The sequence below is a fragment of the Spea bombifrons genome, chromosome 11 (assembly GCF_027358695.1).
Source record: "Spea bombifrons isolate aSpeBom1 chromosome 11, aSpeBom1.2.pri, whole genome shotgun sequence".
Lineage (NCBI taxonomy): Eukaryota > Metazoa > Chordata > Amphibia > Anura > Pelobatidae > Spea > Spea bombifrons.
The window spans coordinates 33,270,005-33,290,590 of NC_071097.1; the positions used below are offsets into that span (position 1 = coordinate 33,270,005).

The following is a 20,586-nucleotide window of genomic DNA, read 5'->3' on the forward strand; positions in this document are numbered from 1 at the left end:
AATGAAATGAAAAAGATGAAAGAGAGATAGAGAAGAGGAAGAAAGTTGTGGGGGCGAGAGAAAAGAAGTATAGTATAGAAGCATAGGTTCTAACCTAGGAATGGGAGAAAACCTTCACCCATATCCCACAAATGGTGGACAATGCTAGATTCAAGAAGCTCTTGTGGAGAAATAGCTGTCCCTTCCAGCAACATAATGATGACTCAAAATGCCTCAGTTATTGTAAAGAGTTATATATATATATATATATATATATATATATATATATACTGTATATGTGTGTGTAAAACATTGTGACCCTAATAATAAATGCAACAAATAAACATTAACTCGCCCCTGTTGGATACATCCTTTTTTCTTGTCACAAACCTTGAACCATTCAGATATCTGTGCTTAACAAATATTTATTCTCCCACAATCTATTTAAACCTGAGCTATTCGGTTTCATCCAACACAGAGCGGCCGGAGCTGTACGGAGGGATACATTATGTGGCCCCGAGTTCTGTATGTGGGGTTCCTCGTTCTGCAGATCTCCTGGACAGCGGAGACAAAACTGTGAGTGTCTGTTGTGTAAGTGGCAGTAAATGTTTCACTTAAAGGCGTAATCATTACTTTGAAGGAGATTTCATTAGAAAAACATTATAGCTTGGAAGAATCTAGAAGAAGAGGTGCACTGTAACCATATATATATATACATCTTGATCAGAAGTGTACTGTATATAAGAACTTTCATACCTTATTTAGATCTCCATATATATATATATATATATATATATATATATATATATATAATATCTATCTACGTGTATATATATATATATATATATATATATATACTACCATTTAAACGTTTGTGGTCACTTAGTAATGTCCTTGTTTTGAAACAAAAGCTAATTTTGTCCATTAAAATAACACGAAATGGATCAGAAATCCAGCGCAGACGGGGTTAATGTTGTAAATGAATATTGTAGCTGGAAACGGTTGATTTTTAATGGACTATCTTCATTAGGCTTACAGAGGCCCTTTATCACTCCCATCACTCCTGTGTTCCAATGGCCCTTTATCACTCCCATCACTCCTTTGTTCCAATGGCCCTTTATCACTCCCATCACTCCTGTGTTCCAATGGCCCTTTACCACTCCCATCACTCCTGTGTTCCAATGGCCCTTTATCACTCCCATCACTCCTGTGTTCCAATGGCACGTTGTGTTTGCTGATCCAAGTTTAAGTTTTAAAGGCTAATTCATTGTTTCCATGAAAACAAAGTGATCTAAATTTTTTAACTGCAGTATATATATATGTGTATATATGTGTATATATATATATATATATATATATATATATCGGTATATATTGCCCATAATACATTCCTAATGCTTTTTTTCCTTAGGCATTATGCTGTGATATTCCCTGCAGAATTACGCTGTCTCCGTCCCCAGCTTGCTTGCTTTCACATTGAGGGAGCAGAGAGAGAAGTCGGTATCCAGCTGTCTCTGAGCACAAGAAGTGGGAATACGACCTTGATAGAGAAAAACCTTAATCAGGACTCTCTGTTCTCCTGTGTTCCATTTCAGGTATATCCACCACTGGGGACAACAGGCCATCTGCCCAACTGCCCCTGATATCTATACATATATATATATATATATACCCCGCTTGCTGCAGGAACACAGTGCTTGTTGTTCTGGGATAGGTGGCCCAGCATGGGCAAGCAGGTCCTAAATGTTCATAAATGACCAGTTTGACCTTGGTATCATATCTAGCCAAGAGTAAAAGCTGTTTGGCAGTAGAGAACCTCAGGGCTGGGATGGTGATGACATCACACACGCTACCGCGCTCGGGCGGCTCACCTGGCATTTGTGAACATACATGTTTGGCATGTCACCCTATCCGTGTATTTGCATCTCACATTCATTTTCCATTTAGTGAATGGACGGTCAAACTCTACATGATTCTATGTTCAATGTATGATAAAAATAGTTCATGTGGTTCGTGCTCTCCATGGTTCCAGAGCAGAGTCTTGGCTATTTTTGCGCAAGGTTCCTGTATCAATCATATAATTTGGTGTTTTCCACAGGTTCCCGACCTTTCTCACTCTTCGGAAGAGGTCGCTACAGTCTATGTTTCCATTCAAAGCTTAGATGAGAATATAAATGAAAACACTAAAGTTGTCTTGAAGAAGGAAAGATCTGGTATTCTGATCCAGACTGACAAACCAGTATATAAACCAGGACAAACCGGTATTATTGGGCTAGAGACTGGAAATATTCTACCATATCTCTACTATAATTACATTATAAATCTCTACTATTATATATATATATATATAATACTTACATTCAAAAGTTTGGGGTCTGCATAGGTTGGAGGCTTGGGCTGGGATGTGGCAGATGAGGTTCAACACGGATAAATGTAAGGTTATGCACATGGGGAAGAAAAATCCAGGCTGGGAATATGTATTAAATGGGAAAACACTGGGGACGACTGACATGGAAAAGGACTTAGGAGTCTTGGTTAACAGTAAATTTACCTGTAGCGACCAGTGTCGGGCAGCTGCTGCTAAGGCAAATAAAATCATGGGGTGCATCAAAAGGGGCATGGATGCCCATGACAAGGAAATAATTCTACCATTGTACAAGTCACTAGTCAGACCACACATGGAATACTGTGTACAGTACTGGGCACCTGTGTACAAGAAAGATATAGTGGAGCTGGAGAGGGTTCAAAGACGGGCAACCAGAGTAATAAGGGGAATGGAAGGACTGCAGTACCCAGAAAGATTATCAGAATTAGGGTTATTTAGTTTGGAGAAAAGACGGCTTAGGGGGGACTTAATAACTATGTATAAATATATAAGGGGGCAGTACAGAGATCACTCCCAGGACCTATTTATACCCAGGACTGTATCTATAACAAGGGGACATCCTCTACGGCTGGAGGAAAGAAGGTTTCTACACCAGCACAGACGGGGGTTCTTTACAGTAAGAGCGGTGAGACTATGGAACTCTCTGCCAGAGGAAGTGGTAATGGTAAACTCAATAAAAGAGTTTAAAAGGAGCCTGGACATATTACAAGTTATGGATAGTAGATTAATAGGGACAGAACGTTGATCCAGGGATTTATTCTGATTGCCATATTTGGAGTCGGGAAGGAATTTTTCCCCCTGGTATGGGGCAATTGGCATCTGCTTCATAAGGGTTTTTTGCCTTCCTCTGGATCAACACGGTAGGGACACAATATGTATATAGGTTGAACTTGATGGACTTTGGTCTTTTTTCAACCTTATGAACTATGTTACTATGTTACTTAGAAAAGAAAAACAAGTTTTGTCTATTAAAATAACATTAAATGGATCAGAAATCCAGCGCAGACGGGGTTAATGTTGTAAATGAACACTCCTGTGTTCCAATGGCCCTTTATCACTCCCATCACTCCTGTGTTCCAATGGCCCTTTATCACTCCCATCACTCCTGTGTTCCAATGGCCCTTCATCACTCCCATCACTCCTGTGTTCCAATGGCACGTTGTGTTCGCTGATCCAAGTTTAAGTTTAAAAGACTAATTGATTGTTAGAAAACCCTTTTGCAAATTATGTTACAGACAGAAATTCCTTGTTTGCAAAATGCAACATTTCCTGTATTTCTAGATATCTTATAACTGTGTTTCATTAACATGCTAGCAACAAGTTTTCATTATTTTTATCGTGAAAATATGTTTTTTTAATCTCTCTGTCAGTGAAATTCAGAGTTATCTCCCTGAAAGAAAATCTGCAACCAAACAGACATCAGGTAAGATATTGGCAATGACATGCATATAGAGGGACAAAATGAGAAAAAAATACGTATATATATATATATATTTATATATATATATATATATATATATATATAATAATTAATTTTCAAAACTGTAAAATTAAGTTTATTAAAAAAAAAATCTTACTAAATAGATCTTTATCAGGGCAAAATAATAAAAATAATAATAATAATAATCAATCAATCAATCACGTTAATACCTTGCATTTAATTAATGTTCACTGCCTGGAGAAAACTGGAAATTCACATCAGTCACCATAGTTTTCCTGGGACTCTATTTGTATATATATATATATATATATATATATATATATATATATATATATATATATATAGTGTAATTACAGCAGAATAGCAAATATTTTGCTAAAAACACAAATGTTGTCTATAAATTAAGACAGGATTACAATTACCTGGGCCAATTTATTAAATGATGACTCATACTGATAAATTATTTTCATTGAAAAATATGAGGACCAGTCTTTTCAGCCTCCGTTGTGATGCGGTGGCCACCTCCAGATAAAGAGCTTTACTGTCAGCAAAGCTAACCAAATGTCAGAGGTGGGATACTAAATAAAACAAATTCTGGTTGGAAATGAACCAAAAAATCGAACTTCCTACGCGGAAGAAGCTCCTTAAAGAGATACAGACACTAATGTGGTCATTAAGCAAACATAGTTGGACGATATATGAACACAGGGAACAATTTTATAAATATTTGTTTTTCTCTTTCTTTCCAGATTGCAACTATCGAATTACAGGTAAAAATTATTTAGGACACATAAGAAAAAGACAATACATGAGCATATATCAGGCACCTTCTGGCCTGGGGGGGGGCAGACAAAGCCAAGAGTGGCCCCTTACTCCCCTCCCCCACTAACTAACATACACACACACACACACTTATACAAACTCACAAGCTCAGGCTAACACACACTAACACACATATACATACACATATATACACTTACGCTAACACACACATAAAATATGCGTAAAATAAAATCAGGAAAACACACATCTCAGAAAACTGAAATTGAAGACTTAAGCAAAGCAATTTAGGGCCCTGTCCATAAAGCTTGTTTGTAAAATGGAGAACATTCATAATTTCCCTTAAAAATAATGCTGTGTGTTGTGTTTAGAGCCAATAGAGCAGAAATACATATATACGGATAGGAAAAAAAATTGCAAATTTTTAAAATTGAGTGCTTAATTCTGTCTCTTAGGATCCACAAAAGAATCGGATTGGGCAATGGCAGAACGTAACCCTGATCCGAGGCATCGCAGAGTTCTCTCTTCCTCTCTCTCCAGAGCCCGTTCTGGGGGAATATTCCATCAAATTGAACGATGTTGTCCATACTTTTAGCGTGGAAGAATATGGTGAGGGACATTTGTGAATAATTCCATACTTCCAATGCATTCTTTGTGCCGTCTTTGACCGCTTTCTCACCTCAATCCACAGTGCTCCCAAAATTCGAGGTGATTCTTGAGCTTCCGGAGGTGGTGCTGTTTAACAGAGAACAGTTCCCAATTAAGATATGTGGAAGGTATGTCTAGTTAAAAAAAAAAAAAAAAATATGGCCCCAATGCTATTATACTGTGGCTTTATGTGGCCAATGTTGGTTCGTGGATCCGTTCAATAGAACAGATCAGACCCATTCAGCCCCATCTAGTCAAACTAGACCTTAATCCCATGAATGTTTAAATTCCCTCGCTGTGTTACCTCTACCACATCTGCTGAAAAGCTGTTCCACTACTTCTCAGTAAAGTAACACTCCATCGTGTTATATCGAAGCCTCTGACCCTCTAGTTTTAGATTAGAAACTCGTGTTCTAATATTTTCCTCCTGTACTTAATGCATTTAGAGGTTTGTGAACATAGAAACTAATTCTCTTACAAATATATACAAAAATGAATACAATGTATCAAACATTTATATATATATATATATTGGATATCTTGTCAACTAATATCTCATAATGCAAACGTTGAAACATAGAACCTGGGGTCAAATAAGACTGATTCTGCCCATTTTGTCTGATGTAAAGACTCAGACCTCGATCGGCTCTTGGTCTCATCTTAGAGTCCTTAGATACAAGGCATGGAAATTAGTTACATTTTGCCAGGAACTATTATTTTTCTCTGTCTCATGCCTCTGTCTATCTACGCCTAAACTGACGAGTCTCTTTGTTTTGTTTTGCCGTCAGGTATACATATGGGAAGCCAGTGCAAGGTGTGTATAATTGTACTTTGTGTAGAAAGAGGTTCTACAAATCGAAATATTCCGATAAGTGCATCGCGATCTCTGGTCGGGTAAGGAAATCGGAGTGACGTGAGAATGATATTTGGATCTATATTGCAATTTCTATGAGCCTTTGTCACGTGGCAAGTAAGAATTCCCTGGGGAATCATCAACAAGGAATTGTTTTCCATGAATAAAGAATGTTTTGGGAATGGCTTGGATTTTTACATTTTGGATTTAGTTAAAGCTAATGTACTATTAACTTCTGCACGCTAGGTGGAACAGCACCTTTAAAGAGATATTGTGATATTGTGAGGACTTTTGCGATGTGGAGTCCAAAACGCGAAAAGGCCGGATATTCAGTAACGAAGGAATCGTGGTGGGAAAGGCAATAGGCTGGGGCAAGTAGCAAGGGTCACCAACGATAGACAGTCAGGGTCAAAATCAGAATAAACTCAAGATCACACTCAAAGATCCCTACAACTTAGCATGGAGGCAGGTCAAATTTTATCAGGGGTCGTCTTAATTTGAGCAGGTCACATGATATATGCTCGTGCACCCAGTCCGGGATGCCAACGGCGTGGGACATCATTGGCGGATTGATGGCATGAGCCTTGTTCGCAGGCAGAGAAGGAGAATTTAATGGGTGCTAAGAGTCATGTTTGCTTGTTGATGTTACGCTTATCTAATCTGGGGTTGGTTTCAGCTTTTTTTGGGGTAATTTAGGTAGTTTTTTGGGTAATTTGGACCATAGTCCATGAACCTTGGAGCAGTGACACGCTGTTATCGGACTAATATGTGCACATCTCTTTCTCTCAGCTGGACGCTACTGGATGCTCCATAACAGAAGTGAAAACTGAAAACTTGAAACTTAATAGCGCCGTCTTATCGAGATCCCTGGAAGGAACAGCGTCTGTAACAGAGGACGGGACAGGTGAGGACATTCCTTCTGTCTTTCCAGAACCTCACGATGATGAAGCAATTATCCACTAATTACTTCCAGGAGGAGCTTGGGTATTTAATATTATTTGGAATGACGTTCCTAATATTTTATCCATTTAGCAGAGCGGCCCCTTTTACGCTTGTAAGCTGCAAGTGTGCCCGTCAAGTCAGACCAGCCCTTTTGGAAGTATTTTAGTCTGCCCATCCCTAGAGGCCAGCCGGGCCCTGGCAGGGCCTTTTACTTGTTGTGGATGTGTGATAGTTATGTAAAGCTACGTATATCTTTATGGATCAAGCCCTATGGCGCCATGTCAAGACTTTACTTTGAATTATAGAACGGTACAGAAGATCGAAGGTCCGTTAACAATGATTGACATTTTGTGTAGCTCACACCTTATCACATCACTCTTTTACACCGAATATTTACTTTTTTGAAGTCCCCTGTGGTCCAGAAAGTCTTATTATCTGTCTCGATACAGGGATTCAGTTATTCGCAACCGGGAAAAGCAAAATCTCCGATGTGATGGACAAAATATCGTTTGTGGATCCTGAAGATAGCTACAGGTCTGGAATGCCATACGCTGGGAAGGCAAGTCACCCTGTTCAGCTCTTATAAATCAAACAGGAGCGGGTAGAAGATACATTCTTATAAAATAATCCTTATATTTAATGCCAATGATTCTAACTAAAAAAAACTAGACAGCTAACTCTGGATATAATCCCATTTGTCAGACATTCAGGAGAAATTAACCCTTCAAAGCTTGATACCTTTCATTCTTTGGACTTTGGGTAGAACCATCATCTGTCCCCTCTATGCATTCCTGTTCATGACATTCACCAATATTGGTAACAATGCTTGTGGAACATTAGGCCAAACAAACATCACATAGCTTGTGTTTTCCTAACCCTGGTAATTTATTTGAATGTTAATTTAATCGCAGTCTTGACAAACTTCTTTTCCGCTCTTTCCATGCAGCTGAAAGTTGAAGATGCTTACGGCAACCCATTGCCAGACAGATTGGTCCATCTCACCAGCACAAACGGAGCGCAAGTGGAACATCTAAAATTAGCCACTGATAGGAACGGTCACGCTTCTTTTCAGCTGGATAATACGACAAACTGGCAGGGACCTACCGTCATAAAAGTAAATAATTGTGTGTTTTTCGAATGATACATGTTTTCTACACACAGTCGTTGGTCTCGTCTTAGCCGTATGCCTATCCCATGCATGTTTAATACCCTCACTGTATTACCCTCTACCACTTCTACAATGTTACAAAACCGGAACGCCCAAGTAGAATGTATCCTTATTTCCTTGGATACTTACTGCCTACTTTGTACAGAAGCAATCTATTTCTTTCTCGCAGGTCAATACAGAAGCGGAGAGACTGGAATATAGTCTTAGTATTATTACCCCTCGATATGGCTTTGCCAGTCTGACCCTTTCAGCAGTCTACTCCAAAAGCAGGAGCTTCCTGAAGCTGCACCCGCTGACCGAGGTTCTACCATGCGAAGGGCAGCAGAAAGTCAACGTGGAATATATCATTCGGCACGCAGTGCTGGACGGAGACACCAAGCACTTGGATTTACATTATCTGGTAGGGGATTCCTTAGCCTGCATTAGAATCCTTCTGGTGTAACAAATCTGCCGGGGGTAGCTACAGCCATCTACCTGGGGGTTCTGGCTCTGGTTCTGGTAGCCAGGTACAGTAGCACCTCCGGCAACTTATACCACAATTTGTAACTCTTATGAACCTTTTGCAGAATTATTTTAGCGCTAACAACTGAATTATTATTAATTTGTCTCGAATCTGACGTCATTTCTTCATTTGTTCCGTTTAAACTGTGACCGATTTCACTGTTTGTCCTACTTAAAGACCTAATTTGCATTTTTCCTTTATAAACTCAGTTTTAAGAATTATCTTTTTCGCAAACGCCTTCTAACTGCTCGCCTTTTATTAAAATGTTATCCAGCTGATGTCTAAAGGATCTATATGGAACTCTGGGAGCATAAGAATTTCTGTAGAGAGTCACAATGAAGGTATTTCAAATACATTTTTAATCCTAAAAAAAATATCTGTACTAATCCCAAACTAGTCTTTTATTGAAAACTGTCTTGACCTGCTTGTATACGTATCTGGGAACACCCTGGCTCAGGCTACCCGGAGCCCTCTTACTTTAGGTTGTGGGTGAGTGGACCAATAACGTCAGTGGGAGGACAGCTGACGTCTATGGACACGAATGCTGACGTCATTGGGGGGGATGGTTGATATTAATGGGCAGGACTGCTGACGTCAGTGGGGGGACGGTTGACATCAATGGGCAGGAACGCTGATGTTGAATTAAAAATGGCAGAAGGGAAAGTAGGCGGGGAACAGCGCTTCACCCAGAGTCTCCTAGCGGAACCGTGAGAGTTCCCAAGAGTGCTTATATAGATCTCTGCCGTATACTGTATCCTTCTTTTCTATCCACAACATGCACAAACAAAGATATCATATTTCGCACAAATTTATAAAATGTATAAAATTCTAAGTTTAGCCATAACATAAAACAGCTGCATCCCATCACCAATCACCTGTTTTTTTTTTGTCAGATCTGAATGGTATCACCACGTTTAACCTTTCTCTAAATGCCGATGTCTCTCCAAGTCTCCGTGCGCTCGTGTATATATTTCTCCCGCACCAAAGAGACATTATCGCGGATTCGGCCACATTCAAAGTTCAGAGGTGCTTCAGGAATAAAGTGAGTTGAAAAAACCTGCAGAAAATGCCTGAATGTCAGAACGTAGCACCCTTTCTCCTCTGCCATCTCATCATATAGAAGCTTAGTTATTATGATAACATGAAGTTGAGTAAGAGTTAGGGTTATGATTGTTGAATAAGAGCCATATGTAAGATCCACAGTTCCGAAGGTGTATAACAGATGGGTTAAGTCCGGTAATTATTTTGAAATCTCCTTCCAACTCAGGTATCGGTTGGGTTTTCTCCTAGAGAAGTTCTTCCCGGATCAGATGTATCTCTGAAGGTTCGGGCCGAGGCCGGATCCCTCTGTGGCCTGAGGGTCGTGGATCAGAGTGTCGTGTTACTGAAACCTGAAGCGGAGCTGACAGCCGATAAAGTGAGATAGTTCCGTTTCATACAGATTTCCCTTTTAATACATTTTAGACCAACCTTCTCTTGATAGACATGATGTGGCCACCACATTACCAGCTTTTTGGACTCGCTACCATTAAACGTGCTACATTATACTAAAACTCACATTATCCGAGAATTGCATGACGTATAGAAATACTTGTATTATTAATAAATAAGGCGAATGTTTTTTTTCTCTTGTCAAAGGTCCATTCTCTCTTCCCCTCCAATGGCGAACGGTGGCCCGATTTTCGCATTTGGCCGGCTGAGCTGTATTGTTTCTCTAGCGAAGTCGCTAGACGCAGTTTCTATCCCCGTAACTATGGAAGACGTACTAGGAGACGAACAGCTAGGCGCTTCACACGCAAAGATGTTGACATATACAGCACGTTAAAGGTATTTATCACTTTTAATATCGCCATGAAGATCAAACAACGCCATCGCCATTTTTACCCTATTGTGTCAAACATCATGAAGAAAATCTAGGAATTTCTAGTCATTATTGTTTAATGTTTATACCTCCTTAAGGACTTCTGGTGCCCATAGTCGAGATTGCCGAGTTTAACAATCCAGGTTGCTGCGTAACTTTTCATTTTAACCTCTTGTACTGTAACCTCATGCAACTACGATAGGACGCCAAGTCCCAAGAGGTCCAGCAGCCTTTGTGACCTCTGTCCCCTATAGTTCCTTATGGATTTCTGTGGATCTTCCTATCACAGATCTCTCTTTTTCTGCTCCTCAAAGTTTGGCAAGGGACAAGGGAAGCATTTCATGCTATGATCTCATAAGGACCGCCATTTATGCCAGCAGACGCACAGATTCCCCTGCCCATACTGAGTCAATAGGAATGGAAATGTTGTCATTGGACTCTTTAACCCCTTCTCCGCCTCAATTTTTAAAGATAAGATAGTGGTGAACCAAAAAATTGCCTACAAGCTGATGGACCCAACATTTTTAGGCCATGGACCGTGCTGTTGCCATGAAACACACCTTAACTGTAATCAGCGTTCAGTTTTATTATCCAAAAAAGCCCAAATGGCCATTCGAAAAGCCCCGCATATCCCCACTCGCTAAAATATGCAGGATTTTGAAATAGTATAGAACGTATAAAGCCGCGTACGTGTTCCTATTATGCCTATTCTTCTGTTCTTTGTAATGAAAGGGCATCGGCCTGAAAATTCTCACCAGCGCTGAAACTAAAAAGCCTGCGGATTGTGATTATAGCAGCTCATCCGAGGAAGAGGAATTAGTTACAACTCGCGGGCGTAAATTGAAATTTCAAGTAGTTGCAAAAACTGAGGATTCAAGAACAGAAGAAAACAAGATTCGAACTTTTTTTCCCGAGACGTGGTTATGGGAACTAAGGGACGTAGGGTGAGAAATGCATAATATAGTGGTCTTATTTTCTTACTTCAACAAACTTAGTTCTTCTTTCAAACTAAGGAAAACATGAACTAATTTTGCATGGAGACAACGAATTAGAGTCTATTTCATGTTTTTTTATATATATAGATATGGATCAGTCCTTTAGTATTGTTAATAATGACATTTTTACAACTACATTTTTCTTTTCTTTGGTACCATTAAAAATGATGAATTCTGGTGTTGGTTCATTCTTATTTGTTCATTAACAGATGTAGAACTAAATACTATCTTGTGTCAGACAACCTCAGGCTGCTGGTCCATCTAATTATTCTGGTCTGGTTTCCAGAGACTCTGGGAGTATCGAACTCCATCACACAGCCCCGGACACCATCACAGACTGGAACGCCGGAGCCTTCTGTATGGGACCCAGTGGCTTTGGCCTCTCCTCGCCATCCTCTCTCCGCACTTTCCAGCCATTCTTTGTGGATGTCACTCTGCCGTACTCCGTGGTCCGAGGAGAGTCCTTCACCCTCAAAGCCACCGTATTTAACTACCTGAAACAATGCATAAAGGTGACACCTACCGACATCTCCATGAAGTCCACATGAAGTCGTTTTCCATGTAGAACACATCCGTCTAAGGAAACATATAATGGAAAACAACTTCATGTGGACTTCTGCTTTGGCATTTAACGCCACACGTACTTTTCTTAGAAAATCTTATAAAAAAAAACGATCTGTTTTTTTTAATAGGTTCAAGCCACCTTGAAGCCGTCTGAAGAGTTAGAGGAGGAACCGTGTGCTGACTACCAGTATACCAGCTGTCTGTGTGAAGATGAAAGCAAAACCTTCTACTGGAACCTAAAAGCCTCCAGACTGGGTGCGTTGGGACTCAACCCATACTCACCTTGATTATACCCAGCCTATGCTTGACCTTACCATGATTTAACTAGGGTACAGACATAATGTTTCCATGTATTTTTCATCCATTAGGTGAAGTCAATATTACCGTGATCACAGAAGCTCTGGACACTCTAGAATTGTGTAATAACGAGTATACCATTGTCCCCAAGCAGGGAAGTATTGACACTCTTATTAAAGCGCTTCTTGTACAGGTCAGTATATTGTAGGATGTTATGTAAAGAATCAACTCTTCCATATGAAATCTTTTGGTTGTTTTTATTAATATTTACAATATTATTTTTTTTTTTCTTCTGTATTGGATTTATTAGCCTGGTGGGGTGTTAGAAGAAAAATCTCACAGCTCGCTGTTCTGTATGCAAAAAGGAGATGGTAAGAAATCCGTCCAGTTGCAGCCAAGTACTATAGTGACCCCACTTCTCTTTTTAGATGTTATATAGACCATATAATGGGAAAATAGATCTAGCCTTACCCAAAAAGATTATGGAGTCTTTAGTTGTAGGCGATATTTAAAAAGTGTTTAAAAGGACATAGCTTTTTTCTTCTTCCATCTGAAAACAAGATCTCTGAAGAACCAAAAGCTTACGTGGTTTTACAAATGTAACTATGTTGGCCATAAAAAGGTATCAACTTTTACATAGTAAATTTGAACTTCTTTGACATCCAGTTCCAAATTTGAATTAAATTGTTTTTTTTATTTATTCTAGGCCAATCTGACACAGAAACGATATCCCTGAAGGTCCCTGAGAACATTGTAAAGGATTCCGAGAGAGCTTATATAACCGTGTTGGGTAATAACTCATTATCCTCAGGCTCACAACACATCACGCTTTTAATACATTCGCTCTATTAGTCGAGAAAGAGTAGGCAAACGGTTATTCTCATAGTGACATTTGTAAATGTATAACCTAATTCATATGTATATAATAATAAGCCTTTTGTGTAGCCAAAACTCTTATTTATTGAGGCAGACAAAGAGTGACATTCTAAGCAGCTTTAGAACCTAGTATGGATCATACACAAAAACATCTGCCATCTATCCCCAAATAGTTAGAAATATCAAGCTCAAGGTAACTGGATTATTATTCAAATAGCATACACAATGCCTTAAACTGTTCCATTGGGGATTTATTAAAGCCAAACATAATGGATAACCTTGTTCAGATGCATTGTTGAAGCCAAAACTACCAATGGACCCCTTCTTTAACGCAGATTCTTTTTTTGCTTTTTAATTCTGGACTGGTAATCCTCTTGTTTGCCGTAGGCGATCTGATGGGAACGGCCATGCAGAACCTGGACAGGTTACTGGCCATGCCGTACGGCTGTGGGGAGCAAAACATGGTCCTCTTCTCCCCCAATATCTTCATCCTTCGGTATCTGGAGAAGACTCACCAGCTGAATGACGAGATCCAGACCAAAGCCAAGAAGTTTCTAGAGAGCGGTGAGGAGTTCTCCATCTGATATTTTGTTTCATACCCCTGAATTTACTATTATTATTGTAATAATTTAATTAAGTGATTTAATTTATTAGTAGTAGTTCTTAAGAGCCATACACTCAAACAAACTGAGAGGTGCACTCGTTTTGTGAGAACATATTTAGAAACAAGAGATGAAACGTAGAAGTAAGGATATATTTGAAGCCTAAAAGAAGGATCTTCAGCTCAATTCCTATATGTAGCTATAAGCATTTTGTTGGTGTCCGTTTATTCAGGTTACCAAAGGCAGCTAACATACAAACATGATGATGGCTCATACAGCGCCTTTGGTAAGAATGACCCGGAGGGGAACACATGGTGAGTTATAGTACGAACGAGATGCTTGTGTGATACATTTATATCTCGTTCAAGTGTTACTTTACCATACCCATGTACAAAAATATATTTAATTGTGTTGATTTATTGAATTGTGCTCATCCCCCAATAATTCTTCAATTTCAATGAGTGAAATATTTGCTCCCCACCTGCCTTTGATCTAAGTGATTCAAACCAGTGTTAGTTTTCAATGTTCTAATAGCAAAGTATAAATAGAACATAAATAGCATAAATAGCCATTTGCCTGATCAACCAACTTCATCTCTACAGGTTGACGGCCTTCGTAGTGAGATCCTTCAATAAGGCCCGTCCTTATATCTTTGTTGATGAAAGTCATCTGAACCAGTCCTTCAACTGGCTGAGAAACAATCGGCAAGATAACGGCTGCTTCCGGAGTGTGGGCAAACTCTTCAATAATGCCATGAAGGTAACATCCAGGCTTGTGCTGCCTGCAATGTCTGAATAGACTTGGGTGTATTGGGTGTTGTCTTTTTGATGTTCTTCTATTATGTGATTATTCAAATTAGTATTTAGGGTCAAGAAACATTAATTTTCCAGGACATCTCATGGCTGCCATCCTTCTTGTTATCTATGATTACGTCCTAGTCCAGCACAAATGCCTACAGAAAAAGTGACCCAGGGTAATAGGGTATTATTTTTTTGTATATAATATATATATATATACAATATGTGAAGCTATGTCATGCTTTTGTGTTCCAGGGTGGAGTAGATGATGAATTCTCTCTCTCTGCTTATGTAACCATAGCCCTATTGGAGTCTGATGTATCTACAGAGGTAACTATTTCTGGACTAAATGCATTTAAAATACTGATATTGACAATATTCTAATTAAAATCACAAGTGCTGTCTGTCAGATCCTGGGGGGCAGAATATTGTACAAAGGGAGCGTGTTTAAAGGGGTCTTTTCATGTCGGTGAAATTACTATACAACAGATCTGACTATTTTATTGAGCTACATGTTGTATTAAAGGAATTCTAAGGTGCCTGGTATATTTTTCAGATGACGTGTAACCGAAATTAACATTGTTTTTGAAACATGTTAAAAATGATCCTGCACTCACCATATTTCCCTCTAGGACCCTCTGGTTAGAGACGCTCTATCGTGTCTGAGGAAGGCAGCCACCGACGTGACCAGCGTGTACACGCAGGCTCTGCTGGCCTACACCTTCACCCTGGCCGGAGAAACAGATCTCAGACAAAGTCTGCTGGAAAAATTAGAGGAAAAGGCTGTGAGAAGTGGTGAGAGATGATTTTTGTCATGCAGTGCATATAGTGTTTACTAGACTTGCAGATTCTGTTAAATTTGGTTAAATTTGTCAATTCATAAGATTGTACAAAAACTAAACAAAAGAAATGAATGAGAAGAGAGTTCCGAATTTTTGCTTGCTTTTTGGATTTTTTTACTCTCATTCATTCACTCACTCTCACATGCTTTCCCTCACTCTCATTCACTCATCTTCTATTTTCCAATATCACTGTAAATCACAATTTTTTTGTATGACATATCTGCCCGCAGATGGACAGCTCCACTGGGAAAGGACATCTACCTCACCCCCGCATGATGTTCCTTACTGGTATCGCGCTCCATCTGCAGAAGTGGAGCTGACTTCCTATGTACTCCTCACTCTGCTTTCTGGACCTACCAAGGACTTGGGCAAAGCCTCCGAGATAGTGAACTGGTTAAGCAAACAGCAAAATCCTTACGGGGGATTCTCGTCTACTCAGGTATTAAACTGTTTTATGTGGAATTGCACTGAAAAAAATGTAAATTATTTAGCTAAGCACACCTCTTATGTGTATATGTTCACATTTACACTTTCTTATACTTGTTCCAACCTTTTTAGAACAAATAATCCTTGTTTCGGTTAGAACGTATGTTCTTCTTCGTCCACAGGACACCATTGTGGCTCTTCAGGCCCAGGCCAAGTATGCAGAGGCCACGTTCAGTTATATTGGGGATGTGACTGTGACGGTCAGATCCAAGGCGTCTGTAATGGAATTCCATGTGGATCATACCAACCGGCTCCTGCTGCAGAGGTCGCCGCTGCCAGAGATTCCTGGCGAATACTCAGTGTCTGCCTCAGGGAGCGGCTGTGTGCTTGTACAAGTGAGTAGAACCCTTACCTCCTCGTTCAGCCTTTTTTATAGTTCCACTCTAATGTATTTCTTTTGACGTTGCCCAACAGGCAGTACTGAGATACAATGTCCCCCCACCTAGAAGTGATGCCTCGTTTTCGGTGACGGTGGAGATAAAACCGGATCAGTGTCCAGAAGGGAGAGTAACCCATTTCAATATCCACATTAATGCTAAGTAAGTTAGTTAAGGTATTTTTATTAAAGTGCTATCAATCTTTACATTAATTGATCCGTGGAAGCTATGCTTACATGAACATACCCCAGGTGGACCTCCATGTGATAGGACTCATCAGTTATTATTCCATTCATCAACAAGGAGACCATCTTCTTAGATGAACAGTTCCTGTTGGGGTTTTCATGTTGGCCTTCGGCACGTACTAACAAACAACATTTAAATTATTACTTGGGGACCTTTTAATCCAGATAAATATACCTAATTTGCTACAGGTAGAAATGACTTATTAAGTCAAATATAGTAAAATACCAAATCTTCTCTTTGCTTGAGAACAATGAGTAGGTCTGAATATTAATGTAATTATTATTTGTTAATAAATGCCATAAATATATTTTTACGTATGAACCTGGAGTTGTAAATTGACTTTATTCCATTGCACCCAAATGTCATTGTGGTTATATAGATAATTATATATTGCGGTTATGAGGATAATTATCCACTGCAGCAGAACTTTTATATTTTTATGCCTTTAGATACACAGGACCCAGAGAGAAATCCAACATGGCCCTTATTGAGGTCAAGATGCTGTCTGGATTTATCCTGGTGAAGAGCTCAGTGAGGGAGGTAATACTTTATGGCAATTAAGCTGCTTTATGGAATCATCTGTGGGTTTCATGGGTACCTACATTTAGATGACATCACACTTCATTATTGTTACACCTTATCCTTGTGTTTCTGTTCACAGCTGGAAAAGAGCAAATTAATACAGAGGAGTGACATTCAGACTGACATGGTGACATTGTATCTGGATGAGGTCAGATAAATCAGTGCTTGTTATGCTTTTTTTGGGGGGGGGTATGGGGTTGGGTGAAAATTTTTCATCCTCACTTTTTTTTTTCATTATTTGCTACATTCCATACCACAACTCCAGTGCCGACTGATCTCTGTTGATCCCCATTCAGAAATAAAAAAAAAATACAGTTTTAGTCTAGCTACAATGTATTGTATACTTAAAGTGTTATGCATATTGGGAACATCATAACCAGAATTTAATAAAATGCCAACCTCATGTCTCCAAAAATGTGCAGAATTTAAGAAAAAAGGGAAAAAAAAAACAATAGTAACATGGATTTACTAGGCTGTTATCTTTACCCTTCTTTACCCTTTCGTAGCTGGGACATGACCCCATCCACCTCTCCCTCACGGTGGAGCAGGACATTGAGGTGAAGAACCTCAAGCCGGCAACAGTGAAGGTCTACGATTATTATGAGACGGGTAAGATGGTCTTCTGGGGACAGATATGAGTATTTCTTTTACCTGATGAGTACATATTTTACTCTATATCGTTAACCACTGTTTTATGCACTTAATCCACTGATTCCCTGTGCAATCCGACTTTTTGTGCTTATTGAAATAATTGAATATTGTAATACAAATTTCCTTCAGGAGTAGATCTTGGTCATATAATAACAATCTTATCATATGCTCTTTAGAACCTTAGCATAGAATGTTGTACAGCAGACAGCTTAACAAAGGAATAGTAACGTGTCTTCATAGATGATGATGATACTAACTTCTATTACTAACTTCCTCTCTTAATGATTTCCGGTCTATTCCTTCTGTTAGGTCCTTGTCTATTTTTACAACATCCTTTCAATGACATTACTTTGCCTTGGCCGTCTGGTCCTTTATCTCCTAATAATTACCTTCTCACCAGGGCTATGTCCTGATGGTTCCTTTGAAGCTTCACCAAAGTGGTTATCTGACTCCATTGTCCCCAAACCAGCTATCTGCTATACTTCACATCTAATTAACATACAGCTACACAAACACGTTCATAAATAAATGCATAGAAAGAAATACCCAGCCTTATATTTCTGAGATTGATGGCCCATCCCGTGGCTCGCTTATCAGATAGAGAATGTTCATGTGTTGTGGATACATTACCGGCGATTATCACAAAGAATGATACAGTGTTTGTCCCGTTCTTTTTGTTCCAAGGAGAATCGGCGGTTGCAGAATATAACTCTCCCTGCCGCTCGGGTAAGACATTATCCCATACTTTACCGTACAAAAGATGGCCTCACTCTATTGTCCAATCGTTAAGACAAACCAGGCAATGTTTCACCCCAAATAAGTCTGATTGACTGTAAAATATTGGTATTATGGAGCCCTCGTTTGTATCAGATGGATTCGGAAGATGTTGTTTTTTTTTAAACTATACTCCAGTGGCTTCCTGTCAAGTTCTCGATTTCTCCGGATTCTTTACAAATTATCTCCAATGGCTGACTTTCAAATATTAAATTGGAAACAGAAATGATAATGTCCAGACGCTGTATCATATTTAACTTTTTTCTTTCCGTTATCGTACATCATTCGCTTAGTGTTCCAAGGAAAGACAATTGGCTCCGTAAACACCGTTGTTTTTTTTTACTTACTGACCGGGTGGTAGATAAGTAGAAGAGCCTCTCAGCGGAAGTGGTAGAGTATAATAGATTGAGGGAATTTTAAAACACATGGGGTAGGCATACGGCTCCTGAATCTAAGACGAGAACAACGACCGGTTAAGGTTTGAGTCTTTACAGCAGGAGAAACGGGCGACTAGACGGGGTCCGGATGGGGCCGATCTGCCGTCAAACTGTATGTTTCTATTACAAATACTCTATTAGCTTAATATGTAGGGTGATTGGTAGGTTTTATTTGTATAGTAGGTAGGTAGCTACCTCCATCTGGTATCAGAGTCTTGGTAAAAGGCTTAACAAATTGGAAGTAAATCCAAAAGTTCAAATTAATATTTGATCTCCTATGTAAGCCAAAATTGCCTCTTATTACACCAAATTCCCTCTCTTTAGTTTCGTATAGAAGAGAGCTTCTCAAATACAGTCTGTTTTGCAAACGTTTTCTTACATATTCTTTTACAATCTTTTTTTTTTTCCTAGATGACGAGACAAAGAACTGAAGATAAGACTCACAGTAACTTTACTCCGTTACACGAGAACCAATGCTGTGTCGCATAAATAAATCTAATGTCTTCAAATAAAATGTGTTTATATCGTCTCTCGTCGTGTATTTCTATAATAATAATTTTGTTTTTTTCACTACGGTAAATGCATTATTTTTTAGAATACACTTAAATGACATGATGTCAGACAATGGAGGTCATTATTAGCTAAATTATCTGGAGTTTCTAGAAGAGACCCCTGAGATCTAGAAAGATTAGGTCACTTGACATTTTTTTTTACCAAATAATACCTTAAACAGTTATTTCTCTAAAGAGTTTGGGCATTTAGTAGGAACAATGCTTGCAATGGTGCATTCAGGCCTGGACTTGCCATCTGGAAAAAGTCCGGTTGTCTGCTGGTCAACGTCGCTCCAGATCGGGTGGCCACTGGCGGGAGACACCTGGCCTTACGCTATATGAGCATAATAACTATAGCATGAGGCCTGTCATATCCAGCCGTCGTCTCTACTTTCCTCACTGGTGGCCACCATCATAAGTGTGATTGGTCCCATGGGTTATCAAGATGTCAGGAACTGGGCATTTAAAAAAAAATATGTATACCTACTGTTTTTCTTTGTGGGGTGACGCCGCAAAGTAAGTTAAACTATTTAAATCAATGAAAGAGTAACAGAACCAGGGAATTCATTCGCAATAAATGTATTTAAACAACATAACATAATAACCGCTCTACACCTGAATTGTATCCATCAGGAACCCTGGAATTACCCTCGGTACAGTAGGAACAGAGCATCATGACTATAAATTTCACTTTGTAGACTCTGTATTTGCGTCTTACGTTCTTGGGTCAAATGCATGCACGGTCAGGGGCCGGCTGGCATCATCTGGCCCAAGGGAAAACGCAGCCAGGTGGCCTATTAACAGAGACGACATGGAGAGATGGAATATATTTCAGATATAAAACCATCAAAAGGGAGCTCCCAAATAGGTATGCCCCCTAATAGAATCATGAAAGGATCCAGAATTGGTGTGTAAGGTTGTCCAAAGTTTCTGTTAATATAGTTTGTGA

At 39.3% G+C, this 20,586-nt stretch overlaps 1 protein-coding gene across 1 annotated transcript; it reads left to right on the top strand.

Annotated features, from left to right (window-relative positions):
• Positions 1–460: 460 nt before the first annotated feature.
• LOC128468706 (alpha-2-macroglobulin-like) lies at positions 461–19,615 on the top strand. The gene is made up of 35 exons (XM_053450467.1): positions 461–555; positions 1,391–1,574; positions 2,078–2,240; positions 3,736–3,788; positions 4,556–4,576; positions 5,042–5,195; positions 5,278–5,362; positions 6,023–6,128; positions 6,877–6,991; positions 7,479–7,588; positions 7,976–8,143; positions 8,367–8,597; positions 8,974–9,040; positions 9,593–9,741; positions 9,967–10,116; positions 10,338–10,526; positions 11,293–11,504; positions 11,842–12,067; positions 12,248–12,374; positions 12,488–12,609; positions 12,727–12,787; positions 13,123–13,206; positions 13,680–13,856; positions 14,127–14,208; positions 14,497–14,653; positions 14,947–15,021; positions 15,324–15,486; positions 15,764–15,972; positions 16,142–16,354; positions 16,434–16,558; positions 17,092–17,182; positions 17,304–17,372; positions 17,731–17,833; positions 18,560–18,601; positions 19,498–19,615. Exons 1-35 carry the CDS (start codon positions 488–490, stop codon positions 19,515–19,517), a joined length of 4,371 nt encoding a protein of 1,456 aa, XP_053306442.1. The 5' UTR covers positions 461–487; the 3' UTR covers positions 19,518–19,615.
• The last annotated feature ends 971 nt before the right edge of the window (positions 19,616–20,586 follow it).

Coding starts and splice junctions, on each gene's coding strand:
- LOC128468706 (XM_053450467.1), top strand. CDS start 488: ATGTGGCCCCGAGTTCTGTATGTGGGGTTCCTCGTTCTGCAGATCTCC. Junction 7,589..7,975: donor GAATGCCATACGCTGGGAAG/GCAAGTCACCCT, acceptor CTTTCCATGCAG/CTGAAAGTTGAAGATGCTTA. Junction 12,788..13,122: donor CTGTATGCAAAAAGGAGATG/GTAAGAAATCCG, acceptor TATTTATTCTAG/GCCAATCTGACACAGAAACG.